At 44.6% G+C, this 17,497-nt stretch overlaps 1 protein-coding gene across 1 annotated transcript; it reads left to right on the forward strand.

The window, feature by feature from the left end:
* The first annotated feature begins 15,572 nt into the window (after positions 1–15,572).
* LOC124667816 (putative F-box protein At5g60060) lies at positions 15,573–16,977 on the forward strand. Its single transcript, XM_047205059.1, has one exon. The coding sequence runs from the start codon at positions 15,640–15,642 to the stop codon at positions 16,729–16,731; it is 1,092 nt and encodes a 363-aa protein (XP_047061015.1). The 5' UTR covers positions 15,573–15,639; the 3' UTR covers positions 16,732–16,977.
* Positions 16,978–17,497: the final 520 nt, after the last annotated feature.

Below are 17,497 nucleotides of genomic sequence, written 5' to 3' on the forward strand. Positions count from 1 at the left end.
AATGCAGCACCAGACAAAGATAGAGAGAATAATTTCAATCTATAAACATCTGATGTCCGTACTTCACCACATTGTGCTAGAAAACTTCCTACATGCTTAAAAGTGGATCTACCATTTTCCCCCGTAAACATAATAAAATCTGGAATTCTAAAACCACGTGGATATGGTGTCAAGTCAAAATAATCAGGGTATGGTTTTTTATAAGCATGTGATTTACCATTAGTTTCTATACCAAATTCTCTAAGTATACCAGCAATTTGATCCTTAAAATTATTAGTGGGCTGTAGAGAACTAACTTGCGGAACGAGATGGAACACAAGTATTTGGTGACATCTCCGGCAAAGTAATTTGAGCATGTGTCGCTTGCTGCGGAGATCCATTAAAACATAAATTCGGTACCGGCTCATATGGAACCCCGGTACCAAGAGATTGCAACGGTGATGTATTATGTGCTCCCAACTGATAACTAGTTTTTTGTAAATTAGCATTGAAGTCGACACTTCGGTTATTACTGCTGAAATTTTGTGAAACCGAAGTTGAAACAATAGGATTAGCAACAGTGCATACTAAATTATTAGCCGAACTACCTGTATAATATCGGCCACCTAGATTTTTATTTAAATTAATGTGAGACTGCGCTCCATTAGACGATGAACCGGTTGTATGAGTATAACTAACTGAATTAATGAATCCGCTATTGTCCGGAGGCATCTGCTGTGTTTCACGATGTTCATCGTTCATTTGCAGTACTAACGGATGAACTTGACATGATAAACTACTTTCAATATTCTTGCTAAAGCTGTCCTTAATTCCGTCAACTGTACCCGCTACACTCGCTACTGCTGGACAAATTGTATGCATATTTTTCATGTAGGAACTGTAGTTACTACCTACGGACACATCTATCAGATGACCAACTTCTTGTTTTGACTTAGTTACCTGAGCGTTAAACATGGGATAAGGACTTGCCGTTGTTACCTTCTTCACGACGCCATCCTTTGTCTTGAAGAATCGCTTCAATTTTTCAGCCTTTGCTTTTTCGAGCTCCTGCTCAAGTTCTCGCCGCTCAACTTCGGATAGATCATCGAGCGTAATAGCGATGGCGCTTTCCGGATCAACGTCTCTTGCGTCCATGGGGCAGTTGTTCATCGTTGCCCTTTTTCTTCTTCCCCAGCGGAGTCGCCAATTGTGTTGGCACGCAAAACTGCCGCGCAACACCGTGATAGTTGTCGTGCTTTCGTGACGACGACCGATTGCTTTCCGAGCAAAGCAACAAAGGTTCCTCGCTTTCGTGGAGGAGATCGACCGTTTTTCAGCGCAAAACGGCAAAGATGAAACAAACCCTAAAGCTGCTAGGGCATGGTGGAGAAAAAGGATAAAGAGCAACAGTACGTAAAAAAGATAAATTGTATTTGATAGATCGATTGGTTGGGTCTCTTCAATCGGCCACGACCTCTATATATAGGCGCTGGTCTTCGCGTACAGGATCTGAATTGACGTACAGAAACAAAAGTCTAAACCTGAACCGAATAGAACTCTATCCTTTTATCAATTCGGTTGCATATAATACCTACCAAATCTAATTCCTAGTACGTAGCAGTTCCAAACACGAAACCATATGTCACGTACAAATATTCTCAAGCCTCGAAATAAACAATATAATATTACGGCTGATGCAAATCACACGAGCTGGTACAAACCATGCATGCGTCGCTTCTAAGGTAGATGATATTTTCAGGATGCATTCTTCCCTCCGCTGACTTGATAATCCTTGCAATAATCCACACATCGCAGCTTTGCTTGAAAGGACTTGTCCCAGGCAACTGTGTTTTAGCTCAACATATCACAGAATCTTCCAGAACTCGTATTATCTTGCTGATAATTCATGCAAAACTTTACGTATTTGTCCTGAGTTGATAACTGTATCAAGTACACTCGATGCCTTGTTCTACGAGGCACTTGCACTCGAACTTTCACCGGGCCTGCATTTGAACTAAACAACAAGTCTAATTGTGTATGCATGTCAGACAATAATCTAATCATGGCCATTTAAGCTAATTTGGCCCATAAATACATACTAGCCAAATTATGTAATCAACACCATGTTTTCTGGGGACGCCATCAACTCTTTTACCTTTGTTGAATATCATGTGAGTTGCTATGCATGTTCGTCTTGTCTGAAGTAAGGGCGGTTCTCACAATCAAATGGTTTGAGTATGCATACTGTTAGAGAAGAACATTGGGCCACTAACTAAAGCCATGATTCATGGTGGAAGTTTCAGTGTGGACAGCTAATCCTCAATCTCTTATGAGAATATTAATCGTTGTTGAATGCTTATGCATTAAAGAGGAGTCCATTATCTCGTTGTCTATGTTGTCCCGGTATGGATGTCTAAGTTGAGAATAATCAAAAGCGAGAAATCCAATGCGAGCTTTCTCCTTAGACCTTTGTACAGTGCGGCATAGAGGTACCCTCTGTGACACTTGGTTGAAACATATGCTATGCAATGATAATCCGTGTTAATCCAAGCTAATTAGGACAAGGTGCGAGCACTATTAGTATACTATGCATGAGGCTTGCAACTTATAGGATGTCTTATACATAACACATATGCTTTATTACTACCATTGACAAAATTGTTTCTTGTTTTCAAAATGAAAAGCTCTAGCACAAATATAGTAATCAATGCTTCCCTCTGCGAAGGGCCTATCTTCTACTTTATTGTTGAGTCAGTTTGCCTATTCTTTCTATCTTAGAAGCAAACACTTGTATCAACTCGTGTGCATTGACTCTTACATGTTTACTTATTGCACTTGTTATATTGCTTTGTGTTGACAATTATCCATGAGATATATATGTTGAAGTTGAAAGCAACCGCTGAAACTTTATCTTCCTTTGTGTTGCTTCAATGCATTTACTTCGAATTTATTGCTTTATGAGTAACTCTTATGCAAGTCTTATTGATGCTTGTCTTGAAAGTATTATTCATGAAAATTCTGTGCTATATGATTCACTAGTTTACTCATTATCTTCATCATTGCTTCGAATCGCTGCATTCATCTCATATGCTTTACAATAGTATGATCAAGATTATGATAGCATGTCACTTCAGAAATTATCTTTGTTATCGTTTACCTACTCGAGGGCGAGTAGGAACTAAGCTTGGGGATGCTTGATACGTCCCAAACGTATCTATAATTTCTTATGTTCCATGCTACTTTTATGATGATACTCACATGTTTTATACACATTATATGTCATTATTATGCATTTTCCAAGCACTAACCTATTGACGAGATGCCGAAGAGCCGACTGTCGTTTTCTCGCTGTTTTTGGTTTCGTAAATCCTAGTAAGGAAATATTCTCGGAATTGGACGAAATCAACGCCTGTGGGCCTATTTTTCCACGAAGCTTCCGTAAGACCGGAGGACTTAGGAAGTGGGGCCACGAGGTGGCCGGACACTAGGGCGGCGCGGCCCAGTGCCGGCCGCGCGGCCCTAGCGTGTGGGCCCCCGTGGCGCCTCCCCGACCTGCCCTTCCGCCTACATATAGTCTCCGTCGCGAAACCCCCGTACCGAGAGCCACGATACGGAAAACCTTCCGCAGACGCCGCCGCCGCCAATCCCATCTCGGGGATTCAGGAGATCGCCTCCCGCACCCTCGCCGGAGAGGGGAATCATCTCCCGGAGGTCTCTTCATCGCCATGATCGCCTCCGGATCGATGTGTGAGTAGTTCACCCTCGGACTATGGGTCCATAGCGTAGCTAGATGGTCGTCTTCTCCCCATTGTGCTATCATGTTAGATCTTGTGAGCTGCCTATCATGATCAAGATCATCTATTTGTAATCCTTCATGTTGTGTTTATTGGGATCCGATGAATATTGAATACTATGTCAAGTTGATTATCAATCTATCATATATGTTATTTATGTTCTTGCATGCTCTCCGTTGCTAGTAGAGGCTCTGGCCAAGTTGATACTTGTGACTCCAAGAGGGAGTATTTATGCTCGATAGTGGGTTCATGCCTCCACTAAATCTGGGACAGTGTGATGAAAGTTCTAAGGTTGTGGATGTGCTGTTGCCACTAGGGATAAAACATCGATGCTTTGTCTAAGGATATTTGTGTTGATTACATTACGCACCATACTTAATGCAATTGTCCGTTGTTTACAACTTAATACCGGAAGGGGTTCGGATGATAACCCGAAAGTGGACTTTTTAGGCATAGATGCATGTCGGATAGCGGTCTATGTACTTTGTCGTAATGCCCCGATTAAATCTCATAGTACTCATCATGATATATGTATGTGCATTGTTATGCCTTCTTTATTTGTCAATTGCCCAACTCGTAATTTGTTCACCCAACATCTCGCTATCTTATGGGAGAGACACCACTCGTGATCTCGTGGACCCCGGTCCTATTCTTTACATCTCGAAATACAAACCGTTGCAATTGTACTTTACTCGTTCTTCGCAAACAACCATCATCATCCACACTATACATCTAATCCTTTGTTTACAAGCAAGTCGGTGAGATTGACAACCTCGCCGTTACGTTGGGACAAAGTTCCGTGATTGTGTTGTGCAGGTTCCACGTTGGCGCCGAATCCCCGGTGTTGCGCCGCACTACACTCCTCCGCCATCAACCTTCAACGTGCTTCTTGGCTCCTCCTGGTTCGATAAACCTTGGTTTCTTTCTGAGGGAAAACATGCTACTGTGCGCATCACACCTTCCGCTTGGGGTTCCCAACGGACGTGTCAACTACACGCATCAAGCATCAAAGTGATGAAAAAGGAGGACAAGGATCTTGCTGTCTTCATTGCTGACGTTTCATTTGAGGGGAGCACTTGAAGATTGTAAAAGCATCAAGACATAGAAAATTGTATGTCACATGAATCCCACTACTATTGCAGACTCCGGATGTCATGCCATCATTCTAACTTTTGGACTACAATCTCACCTGGAAATATATCAAAAAGTTTAGTTGCAAGCCCAAAGCTTGTAGCACCAAAAGTTTGATAAATCAACACCTTTAGGCTCATTTAATTTGTAGAACTAATAAATAGGGCCTCATGGCCAAAGTTCTAGCGGAATATAAATAAATCGCAAAGTCAAATGAAGCAAAAAAAAGGTAACATTAGTATCATACTTGAGATAGGGCACTGATTATGCTTGAAAATTGTCACAATCTTGGTTCGTGAATCTCAAATTTGCCTCATTATTTGACTTACTTGCAATTAGAAAAATCAAATTTAATGCACATTGGCATTATGCTATTTGTACAACGAATGCATCACCAAACATTTAACATGATTGTCACCAAACATTTCTCATGGTGAGAAATTGATGGAACAGTAGCTATGCTACAACTTAAAAAATTAAAACACATGGTAAAATAACCTACACAATTGCTTATGATTATTTTATAATTTTGTGAACAATACTTATTTCAGCTCTGCTCTTGCGGACTTTGCATCCCTGGATTTGGATGACAGATGTTAATGTTGTATTCCCATTCTCGACGTGTCTGAGTTGTTAGAAACTTATTAGCGTAATAAAAGAGGTAATGATGTTAGAGTTAGAAAATATAAAAAAGATTATGATGTTATTAATGTTGATGAACCAAAAGAAAATATTAAAATTTCAGAAATGCAACATATTAACGTCTCATAGTAGTTATAAACTTATCACCTGAAAAGTTACCAATGAATTTTTGGAGCAGAAAATAAATGGCCAAAAAGTAGCACCTAATCTGAAGTCTGAAAAAAACATACTACATCAATAAATTGAACCATCTGCACATCTAAATCCTGGACAAATATGTGTACATCAATAACTTGATCTAGGCATGCACACGAGCATAAAAGCCATATGTAAATAAACTTGTGACCCCATAGGAATTTACATACTTGAACACAGCTTCATATCTTATACCATTGTATGAATAGATTGTAAACACTCGTCGATAAACATGAATAGTCGCTAGAACTCGAAGTAGATCATTATTTCACCTTCTGAGCAAATCAAAGCTAGTTCAAGATTGAGAATAAGAACCAAACGATGAACATAATTTTACCATAGTATGATAGCATAGAACTTCATGTCAGCAGGCATAGTCCGAAAGGTAATGCCAAATTATAATCGTCAACACAAAAGGGTGCACATATAACCTCATTAAGAAAAAGTACAACGACAACCATGCATAGGAAATAGCCAAATTCAATAATAGACCAATTAAATATTAGTGTTAAGCTTACAGTAATGTGATGAGTGATCTATTTGATGAGTAAGAAAATAAATGCAGAGTTTTAAGTATGCGTGGCAGAGAAGTTTTGCATCTCCAAGTTAACCTTGTTCTTGACAGTTCTCCATCATCTCAGGCCCCATACATCATGGACCACGGTACCTTGGAGTCCCTCCATTGTGAATCCTGAAAAAGAAAATAATAATGCAACTGGTGATCAAAGTTTGTAGAATGCTGAGAAGTCTCGGATGTCAATTTTTTTCCAACGTCGTGGTGCATAAACTGTCCAACATGCTTCCTATTTAAATAACACAAAAACAAGCAGATAAATTCTGGCAGGTGGACATGGAGCTTCGCGGGGAAATACTTCATTGCCTGAAACATTGTGTATTCTATATTAGAGTATACTTGTTTTGCAATGACTTAATTTTTGTAAGGTCGAGAATTGATTAGACCATTTGATAGACTGTGTTATCTATACTATATGCTCCTTGGCATAGATATTTCAGTGACATTACAGGTCAATCCAGCTCCTTAATCGCTTTAAAAATTCATTGAATATGAACATGTTACCTTTACAGTCCAACACGTGATCGTACGATTCCAGCGTCTTGATGATGGGAGGTCCTTCCTCTCTTTCGTTGTGAAGTTGTTCATTCTCTAGTAGACAAGCTTCCTACGTGTATCTGTTCATGCATAATACACATTCATCAGACATACATCTGAAAGATGCTTTCTGCTGACGGAAGAATCCCTGTTATACGAGGGGATAGGAGGACGACACTCTAGCGGCAACAGCCTGATCTCGAGGCGGCGAATTTTTGGAAGCGGTAATCAAAGCTGAGGGAGGTGACCTTGGGGCAGCAGCCGTCGGATCTCAGGGCGGAGAGCGACGTATGAGCGGTGGCGGGCGACGTATGAGTGGCGGCAGGCGACATGGGGACATAGGGAGACCTCAGGCCGGTGATCGAGGATGGCGCATGGCGGCCGCTAGCAAGCACATATACTCCCCTCCCGCACGTCTGTAGTGCTGAGAGATTGTTTCGTGGACATGTAGGAGTAGAAGTGTAGAACCAGACTCAGAGATTTCTTTTTCTGGCAAGGAACGGTATCTTTCCAATGTGATTGATTTGTTTCCTAAAACGCTTGAGATTTGTTTCCTTCATAATTAATTTTCTAATTGATTCATACCGTGATGACAAAGAAAATGAGATTGTTTCCTAGTTAATTTCTATCGTGATTGATATTCTGTTAGCGTTGACAAAGGGAAGGAGGCAACTTGCAATGAAATTAGATCAGACGAAGCAGAGACCGTAAGATTAGATTGGATGGATAGGATGCTTCCAATGACGACCACCAAAGTGCGTTGAGTGTCAAACGACCAACTCCCATTTAATAGTAAAGATAGTAAAGACTAGTAAAGGTGCACGCGCAATAAGCGTTTTCGCAAATAGATTCATCATAAATACCCCCATCCCTAAATTACGTCTAGATAGAGTCAAATTTAGAAAGCTGCGACATCCTTTGTGAGACAGTTATCTTAGTTATAGTTATTCTCGTGCATTGATTCATTTTACAATAAACATAAAAATAGTTTAACCGTGAGTATGTTACATCCATTCTCATAATTCCAGATTTTACAAGCAACAAACCACTTACATTAACCCTTTTTTTTTGCATACATAACTTAGTAAATCAGAATCGACAGTGTGCACCCTTGCAAAGTTCTCATTTATTAGTGATCGCAACTCCCAAGTAAGTCAAATAACCAGTAGGCATATATATCTATATATGCAAGTAAAAATGCGCTATGGCATCAACAAGTAAATGCTAATTTTGGAAATTGGTACACCAGAGTCCAGACACCTTCTAATGTGTCTTAAAAAAATATTTCAGATACTACGAAACCACTGAATGTTGCAAATACCCATATATTAACATGCCTCGGAGCATTTATACACATACTACCTCAACCTAGGCAACGGTCAAAGCAATGTGCTGAATAGTAAATACCCTCATGATATTTCCATCCACCAATATTCACATAGTCGGAACTTCTCACAACAGCTAGGATATCAGTTTGACTTGCCAAATTTGAAGCACATTTTCAAAAAGCATCGTAAATTGAAGTGTGGTACTGAAATACAATGGAAAAAGTCACTACAGTAAGGAAGATTCAGGTAATTCACCAGAAGAAAGTTATCAACACATGCATCCATCTAGAACAAAAGTGAGGAGAGAAAATAAAATGGGAAGTCACATCTCGAGGGCTTTTTTTTTTTTTGAGGGGAATCGTGAGCTTTATTGATTATAAAATAAAGGGTTTACAATCATTTGCGATTAGCGCCGACACGCAGTCCGGTGCTGAATCGTTTAACACTCCACTCAACTCACGTTTCCCTAGCTGCGCTAATTCATGGGCTACCTTGTTGCTACTCCTGTCAATCTTCCGAACTTCCAATAGGGGGTGGGAACGAAGCAAGTCTTTGATCTCCATATATATGCTCCAGGATGGTGATCGGTCTAGCACACCAGAGGTTGCTCCATGTATAACACGCTGGCAGTCAGTCTGTACGATGCCGGGCAGCCGTTGAATGTCGATGAGCTGCCGTAGTCCAGCCAGACATGCTCTAGCTTCTGCTTCCTCTGCACTAGTGCTGTAAGGTAAGAAGTTCCAAACTGTGCGTATCACTACACCTTTTTCATCACGCACTACAACACCAATCCCTGCTCGCTTACTCAAGGCGTCCCAGCCCGCATCGACGCTGGCCATGAGGTAGCCTGCCGGTGGTGGCTGCCATTTGGACACCTCATCCGACAGCCTCCCATGTGTCTGGCTTGGAAACATCAGGGTCTTGCCTTTAGTATCTTGTGATTTTGCATTTGTTACAGAATAGGAAGTAAGGTAGTTCTGTAGGAATGACACTGAAGCGGTGATCGATGCTTTGCCGTCCCCATGGACTATGTTATTGCGGTGGTGCCACACTCGCCAAAACAAGTAAAGGAGCTTCACTCTAGTTTCTTTAGAAGCATTGCTGATCATGTTCAGGAACCATTCCTTCCCAGAATTTCGGAATTCAGCTTCAGGGGGCAGGAACCAGATCGCCCGCAAGCTATCACGGAGCGCTCTTGCCGGCGTACACATAACCAGGGCATGGTGCTCGTCCTCAACATCCATTCCACACACTGAGCACACTGGATCAATCTTTTCAACCCGCCGGTGCAAGCTTTGTTGTACAGCCAAGGTGTTTGTCGCCGCTTTCCATCCGAACACTCGGATCTTTTGAGGAACTGGGATTTTCCAAATGGTGTCCCAGACCGGTCTATCTCCTAGAGGAGCAGAACTTGACTGTCCAGAAGCTAGACGATCCAGACATGGTTGGAGACCAAGCCTGTACGCGGACCTCACGGTAAAAATTCCATTGTCTTCCATACTCCAAGCAACAAAATCATCAGAAGGCCTTTGCGTGAGCTTGATTGCTAATATGGCCTCAGCATCATGCGGGTAAAAATATTTGCGTACTGTATCTTCATCCCATGAACGAGTATCAGGCTTAATTAATTCAGAAACCCAGCGCAAACGTGTCTCTTTCTTTTTACCTGAAACTTTGAGCGAGTCACTTCTCTGTAGCCAGTTGTCTCGCCAAATACGAACCTGAGACCCCGTACCAATTCTCCAGATGGCACCACGTTTAAGCAGTTCCAGACCATGCATAACTCCCTGCCAGGAAGGCGACGGGTTACGAATAAACGCTGTGTCCAGCAAATTACCATTCGGATAATATCTGGCTTTTAGTAGCCGGGCACATAAGCTGTCCGTTATTTCTATTAGCCTCCAAGCTTGACGAGCGAGAAGTGCTTGATTGAACACACCAAAATCCCGGAAACCCATCCCTCCATGTGACTTTGGTCTAGTGACTTTGTCCCAGGACATCCAATGCATACGTCTTCTATTATGTTCATCCCCCCACCAAAAATTACGAACAATTTGGTTAAGATCCTCCACGAGCCCATTTGGAAATCTGAAGACTCCCATAGCATACGTTGGTAAGGACTGCAAAACTGACTTTATTAAAACTTCCTTAGCCCCACTGGACGCATACTTCTCGACCCAATCATTTGCACGCTTAACAAACTTCTCTTTTACTGGCTGGAACTTCCCATTCTTCATCCTGCCTTCTGGTACAGGTAAGCCTAGATATTTTTCCTCAAAACAAAGTGTCTCATACTTCAACATGCCTTGGATTTCCTGCTGCGTTTCAGCTGAACACTTATCACCAAACAATATAGAACATTTTCCAAGGCTCACGAGTTGTCCCGTTCCTTTCTCATATCTATCCAAAATAGATTTCACCACCTCAGTTTGCTGCACGTTACCTTCAAAGAACATTAGGCAATCATCCGCGAATAGCAAGTGTGAAATACCAGGCCCACGTCGACAAATATACAATTCCCTTAGAGAAGAATTCTCAGTTTCCTTCCTTATCAATGATGATAAACCATCAGCGACAAAAAGGAACAAGTAAGGCGATAATGGATCACCTTGGCGTAGCCCACGCGTTGGAGAAAAGGAGTCCAACAAATGACCATTGAAGCGAACTGAATAGCGCACAGTGGTAACACATGTCATCACCCACTGTATCCATTTGCTATGAAAGCCCAGTTTCGCCAACACTCCTTCCAAAAATCTCCAATCCACACGGTCATAGGCCTTGGCCATATCCAGCTTGTATGCGCAAAAGTCTGCTCTCGAGCCTGTTTGAATGGCATGGATGCACTCAAAAGCGATTAGAGCATTATCCGTGATGAGTCGCCCCGGGATGAAGGCGCTCTGAAAGGGAGCGATTACATCTCGAGGGCTTCATTGCCAGAGACAAAATGCTTCAGAACACAAGTGATTTAAAACGAAACAAATGTTACGTGTAACTTTAAATACTTGCTGCTCCTCCATTTTGCAGAAGTGAACATATATTTATTTATCAAGGAACCTTTATACAAAAATGCTGGTTTGTAAGTTTACATACCAGCTTTTGTTTGGTATAACAGAAATCAGCACGATTATGTAAAATCACCTTTTCCCACTCCACACTTGAACAGAAGATCTATGAAATAATGGACTAACCAGTCATGATTTCCATTATACTGATTACTGAAGTTAAGTTACATTGAAACTTAGGCAATCGTGCATGAGTAGCAGTTCTCCAGTTGTGCTGACTTAGCAAACTAATATTTATCTACAACATCAAAACTTTCATATAAAAATATTGGCAGTAGCTCGACACCACGTAATGCACCAAAAATGACTTACACACATTTTATACGGTTTATTCTGTGAACATATTCACCGACAACGTGAAAAAATAACCTACGCACATTAAAGAGTCAAACCATTGATGTAGGTGTTCATGCATCATTAAGAATAATCAAATAAGAACCCGTCAGACAGATAAGGTAGAAGTTGGAATACATCAGAAATCCCAGTAATCAAATTATAAGAATAAATTAAATAAGACTTATTATGCATCCCTGCCATTTTTGTTCAAGAAATGTATTGCCTTCAGTAAACTTTCAAAATTCCTGGCAACATCCACTCGAGCATCCGCATCACGTCATCGTGGACGGTGCTTATTCCTTAATTGCATCACAATGGCAACCCATTCATCCAACCCTGAAATCATTCATCAATGTAAAATGATCTGATAAATGCTGCATTTTCCAAAGTAAAACGATTCAAGCATAAGCTACTCTAACATGCCGCATCTTGGTCCGCATGCTCTTTACCTATTCCCCTGAAATGCAGCATAAATAGTGAATGAATGTTATTGGTGCTTGCATAGCAGTACCCACATACTCTTTTTCATATCTCATACATGATGATCATACCTTGTTACATCCAAATGCACTTCGTTATCTCCCATGAACAAAAATTCCCCACTTTTTCTCTCGCAGTTTGAGATGTAAATGAGAAACACAATAGCCGAAAACTGCAGGTGATAATACAATATAGAAAATTATAGAGCATTTACCTTGCCAGTTAGACAATTGGGAAGCATTTCGTCACTAAGAATATGAAACTACTTAGTCTCATCATATATAACATCCCTTGTCCTCATAAGATTTCACAACTTTGATGTCACATATATGGCACTAACAAACAGTTGTTACATATGAAAGATGGATCAATGAAAATCTTAACGAAGCAAAAAGGAAAACAGTAAAAACTCACCAGAGATGAAAGAGGATTGTAGATGCACCAGAACATTAAAACCAATGCATATGAGTTTTATATAAGGAAAAATATCATTTATTAATCCCTTTTGATATTGGAGTAGTAATGCTTGGCCGCTATCAAAATAATTTCCTCGGCTCCCAATTTGCATCACTCCTTAATTACATCAAGACAAATAGTGGTGCAGTTTCAGAAATTAACCAAATTCTAGCCTTCAATCCATGGAGCAATTCCCCAAATAGTGTTCAAACAAAATACTTGTTTACTTTGTGCACTCCATGTCTCCAAAAACCGTTAAAATAAAATCTGCCAAGAAGAAACATCAAATCCAGTCCACTAAGATCAAATTAGTCAGCCATGAATCCCTTGGCTTTACATGCAGGAAACACGTAGACAAAATTTTGGGAGATCTCCTTTGAGACAACAAGCAGCGATATATCTGAAAGAAATAACCGATTAGCAAAAATTTGAAAGAATACGGTTTGGAGGGCAATGTGAGGCTACTGGCAGGAGGGCGCGAAGTCGAGGTGGAAGATGACGTTGTCCGGCTTGCAAGCCGAGAGTGGGCGGAGCAGCAGGAATCGACGGAGAAGCACCTCTGGGCTGGCAGCGCAGCGAGGGCGGATTTTGGACAGCGGCACAGAGGAGGATGCGGTAGAGGTCGTTTCCAAGGGACGGCAGGTGCAGAGGAGGCACCGGCGTCGCAGATGGTGCGTGGTTGGACAGGGCGAGGGGGCAGGGCAGTGCAAGGCCAGACAGGGCATGGCGCCGCCGGCCTGCAGTCGGTGACCTCGGATGCGGTCGGCGGTCGGCGGCCTGCAGCGTGCGGCGGTGTGCGTGGGGCTGCTTTGGCGTTTGGGGAAAAAACGTGCGTACAGGTTTCTATTTCAGTCTGGCAGTTTGGGGACGTGGGTGTCTAACACCGTTTTAGCATCGATCTGAACCGTACGATTAGAAGGTTAGATGGTGAAGATCTGTTAGACTGCCGGTCTAGCTCTTTTAATAGTAGTGGAGATGGTTAGAAATTTATGCCATGTTACATATTCGGTACCCTTATTTCAGCAAATTCACATGTCTCTCAAGCACAAGTATCCTTCATTGTGAGAGTTTCTCAAGAAAATATGAGATGTGTGTGATCATTGGTTCATACTATAGTTCTACTATAAACTTTATTTCATATAATAAATTATCACTATAATTTTGAATACCGGCCCATACTCAAAATTCTCGGCCAGTGCTCCTTGCACGCAATGGAGAGATCATTTAAGTTTTGTTTGGACAAACTTAGGCTAAAACCAAACACACACCTAATGAAAACCCGTTTTTCACTCAAATAATGGTTTGATGTTGATCATGATTCATTCCATTGATTACAATTCGTTTTCTGTCCAAATTATAGCATCCTACCAGGTAGAAAACAGATGCGCAAAAATACAAGTAGTGCAGGGTAACACAAGATATCTAAAAAAAAAAGTGGAAAATATGCGGGGTAAAGGAAACAATTAAAAATTGAGCCAAGGTGCAAGTAACATCATTGTATTCTTGAACACCAGGCCACAACCAGCCCACGCCCCACGCACATCGCACAAAGCCCTGCCGCCGTCATCCCCGATCGGCCTTGCCATGCAAGACACCTCCAGCCGTTCGCCGTCGTGGGAGCGCTTCGTGTATCCCGGGATGGCGAGCGCGACGTCGAAGACCCCCGACGCGCGTCCCAGGTCCGCCGCGAGGCTGTCCAGCACGGGCCCCGGCAGCCACACCCGGGTCCCACGCGCGACGACGGTCGTCAGCACCGTCCGGTCGTCGTCGGCGTGCATCCTGATCCTGCAGACCTCCGGTGCAGACGCAGAGGCGAGCGTGAAGCCGTGGTAGCTCACCTGCACCGTCGTGCACGACTTGTCGCACGAGCGGCGCATCAGCCGGCTCCGCACCGTGATGCGGACCGTGAGGTTGAACTCCGGATCCAGCACGGGCCGGTCCGGCGCCGGGACAAGGCCGGAGACGGCGGCTATTGCGACGGAGAACTCCGGCCCTTTGTACGTGCTGCACGCCCAGATAAACCATAGCACAAGCCATAGCGTGAAGAGCGTCATGACCACGACGCTGACGATCATGAAAGCATACTCGCACTGTTCCCCCGGTCGACCTGCAGCCGAAGTCGCGTCCATCTCCATTGCTAATGCTAGGCCAGGAGGCCCTTTTTGCTCCGCTGGAGGCGCTCTCGTCGTCTCCGTTGCCGCCATGGTTGAGAGCTTCGCTGGTCCGGAACTTGATACGGCTGCAGGAAGAAGAGGTGGGTTTATGTAGATGGACGGGTAGATATATAGGGGATCCTAATTGGAACCTTCCTTTCAAAAGCACACGCTCCCAGGATTGCGCGCGTCGTTAGGGATTTTGTTCAGCCGTGTTTGGATATGCCGTTTGCACAGAACCAGATTTCTACAAACTCGGAAAACGGTCTAACGGAATAAATCTTTGTTTGGCAGCGCTAAACAGTCCGCGTATATAGAAAGCTAGGTTCTGCGAATCCTCAGATTTCGCGTTTTACCAAAAACGAGTATTAGTCGTTTTTCTACAAACGCGATTCCCACAAACTTAATTGCAACAAATTCTCAGAACCTCGCCGGCGCATGTCTACCCTGTGCCACCCGCTACCGCTACGGCACCAATTTTCATCTTGTACTGCCGGCGGGCATCTGGCTGGCCGTCGGCGCCAACTGGGAAGAGACGGCTCTGGTCGTCGGCATGTTTAATCATCTTCAATCCGTAGCAGTAAAGTCGTGCTATCACCTCCGCGCCCACAATCTCCCAGGCTAAAACGAAGAAATCTCCATGCGCCAAGCGCAGAGGTCGTCAGTTGAATCCTGGGCGGCGGCGTCGAGGGCAGCAGATTGCCGGTCGAGCTCGAGCATCAGTTTTAATGGTTGTAGCCTGCGTGGGCTGCATCGAGGGGAGCCAGCGGCGCCCCGGCGCGGCGACTTGTGAGTCTCGAGGGGAGGCAACAGATGAGACAAGTATGGACAGGAGAGTAGAGAAATGCCTACTCCGAAGTTTAAACCGCAATGTTGGGGGAAAAAAAGTATAACTGAGAGCCTGAGAGACCGAATAAGGAAAAACAGAGTGGGAGAAAATCTCTTTCTGCCCGGAAGGAGGTTTTCTCCCAAATGGCTTCCCCGCAGAATCCCCGGCGGCGGCAGCTTGGTACGGGGCAGTCCGCCTGGCCGGATCTCCCACCGGAGCTCCTAGAGAGCATCTTATGCCGCCTCGGCCCGCTCGGCCGTGTCGCCGTCCGCCTGGTCTGCTCATCGTGGCGGTCGTGCGCGCGAGCTTCGATCTCGTCTGACCTCACCTTCGAGGCGCCGCGCCTCCTCCTCCGCCGCCCCGGCTCCTGCGGCAGCCTCGCGTTCTTCAGCCTCCGCCGCGATGAGATCCTCCCTTTCGCCCTCCCCGGCCGCGTCAACGCCGGCCGGTGCTGCGGCCAGATCGGCGGCTGGCTGGCGATGGCCTTCGACGAGGAGCGGGCGGTCGAGCTCCACAACATCTTCTCCGTTGAATCCGTGGCCATGCCCCGGGCCCCCACCTTCCCGGTGGCCAAGATCGTGCTCTCCGCGCCGCCCACCTCCCTGGGGTGGGTGGCCGCCGTGCTGGGCAGCCTGGGCACGCTCGCGCTGCTCCAGCCGGACGTATCTGGCGGCGCCTGGACCACGATCGCGGCGGGGGCGGAGCACAGGGCGTTCAGGGACGTGGCGATCTGGCGCGGGCGGCTGTGCGCGCTGAGCGACGACGGCACGATCCGGGCGTACCGGGCCGACCTCCGCGCGCGCGTTGCGGCCGTGTCGGACCTGAACTACGGGCTGGTGTGGCGGTGGCGGTGGCAGCAGCCGACGTACCTGGTGGAGTCGGAGGGGGAGCTCCTGCTGGTGAGGAAGCTGTACAGGGTTGATGGGGACTCGGTGGAGGTGGAGGTGGAGATACGCCGGTTCCGGCCGGAGGAGCGCAAGTGGGAGGAGGTGAGGGAGCTCCCTGGGAGGGCGGTGTTCGTGGGGGCGGTCGCGTCGGTGGCGGTGCTGGCGACGGCGGCGCTGCCGGGGGTCCGGGAGAACTGCGTCTACTTCGCGCGGCGGGAGGTGGACATGATGGTGCCGCACGCCGTCGGCGTGTACTCGCTGGGGGACCGGGAGACGGCGGTGGTGGCCATCGCCGGCGGGCACTCCGTGGAGGTGGAGCCCGTGTGGATCATCCCCTCGGTCGCCTGAACCCACGCGTCGGCGTCCAGGAATTATCAGCCCGCTTCCTGCTTTTGTTGCGATGGATGAAACTTATCCGCGTGTGTGTTCTTTTCCCTTCAGTTTTTTGGTGAGGGAATTTTTTTCTTTCCGAAACGGAGCACTGCGAACTTTGTATAACTACGAAGTGCAATGCTGGTTGTAATGTTGTTCTATCTGCTTTGTTCACACTGTACATACTGCCAGAAAAAAGATGTTCAGAGTGTAACATGTATACACACATTTTGGTTTTTAATATTGTTAGGCATTTTTTTAGGGCAGAAACTGGACTTGATGATGTACAAATTAAACCTGATTGTTGTGGATGCATATTTTGTTGGATCGCAATTGATTAAGACCTCTCCATCGAGCTCAGCAGCCCAACATATTTCAAACATGAAAAGCGTTTGTTTGGATCGGGCCACGGACAAAAAAAAGCCAATTTTTTAGGGTTCGTTCGTTTGGATTACATTTTTTCAATAATATTTTTATTAATAGAAAAGGTAATTTACATAGTTGAAAGATCGAGATGTCGCCTAGAGGGGGGGGGTGAATAGGCAATTACAAACTCTTGCGGATTTGTCTTGTAAGAATGCGGAATTAAACTAACGTTTAGTTTACAAGCACAAACCCTAAATATGCTAAGCTCAACTAAGTGTAACAATGGCAACTAGAGCTAAGCAAGGTAGACATAAGATATATGTAGCACAAGAGATAGCAAGATATATGTACTTCAAGCACGATGGCTATCACAAGG

The sequence above is a fragment of the Lolium rigidum genome, chromosome 6 (genome assembly GCF_022539505.1).
Source record: "Lolium rigidum isolate FL_2022 chromosome 6, APGP_CSIRO_Lrig_0.1, whole genome shotgun sequence".
Taxonomy (NCBI): Eukaryota; Viridiplantae; Streptophyta; class Magnoliopsida; order Poales; family Poaceae; genus Lolium; species Lolium rigidum.

Coding starts and splice junctions, on each gene's coding strand:
- LOC124667816 (XM_047205059.1), top strand. CDS start 15,640: ATGGCTTCCCCGCAGAATCCCCGGCGGCGGCAGCTTGGTACGGGGCAG.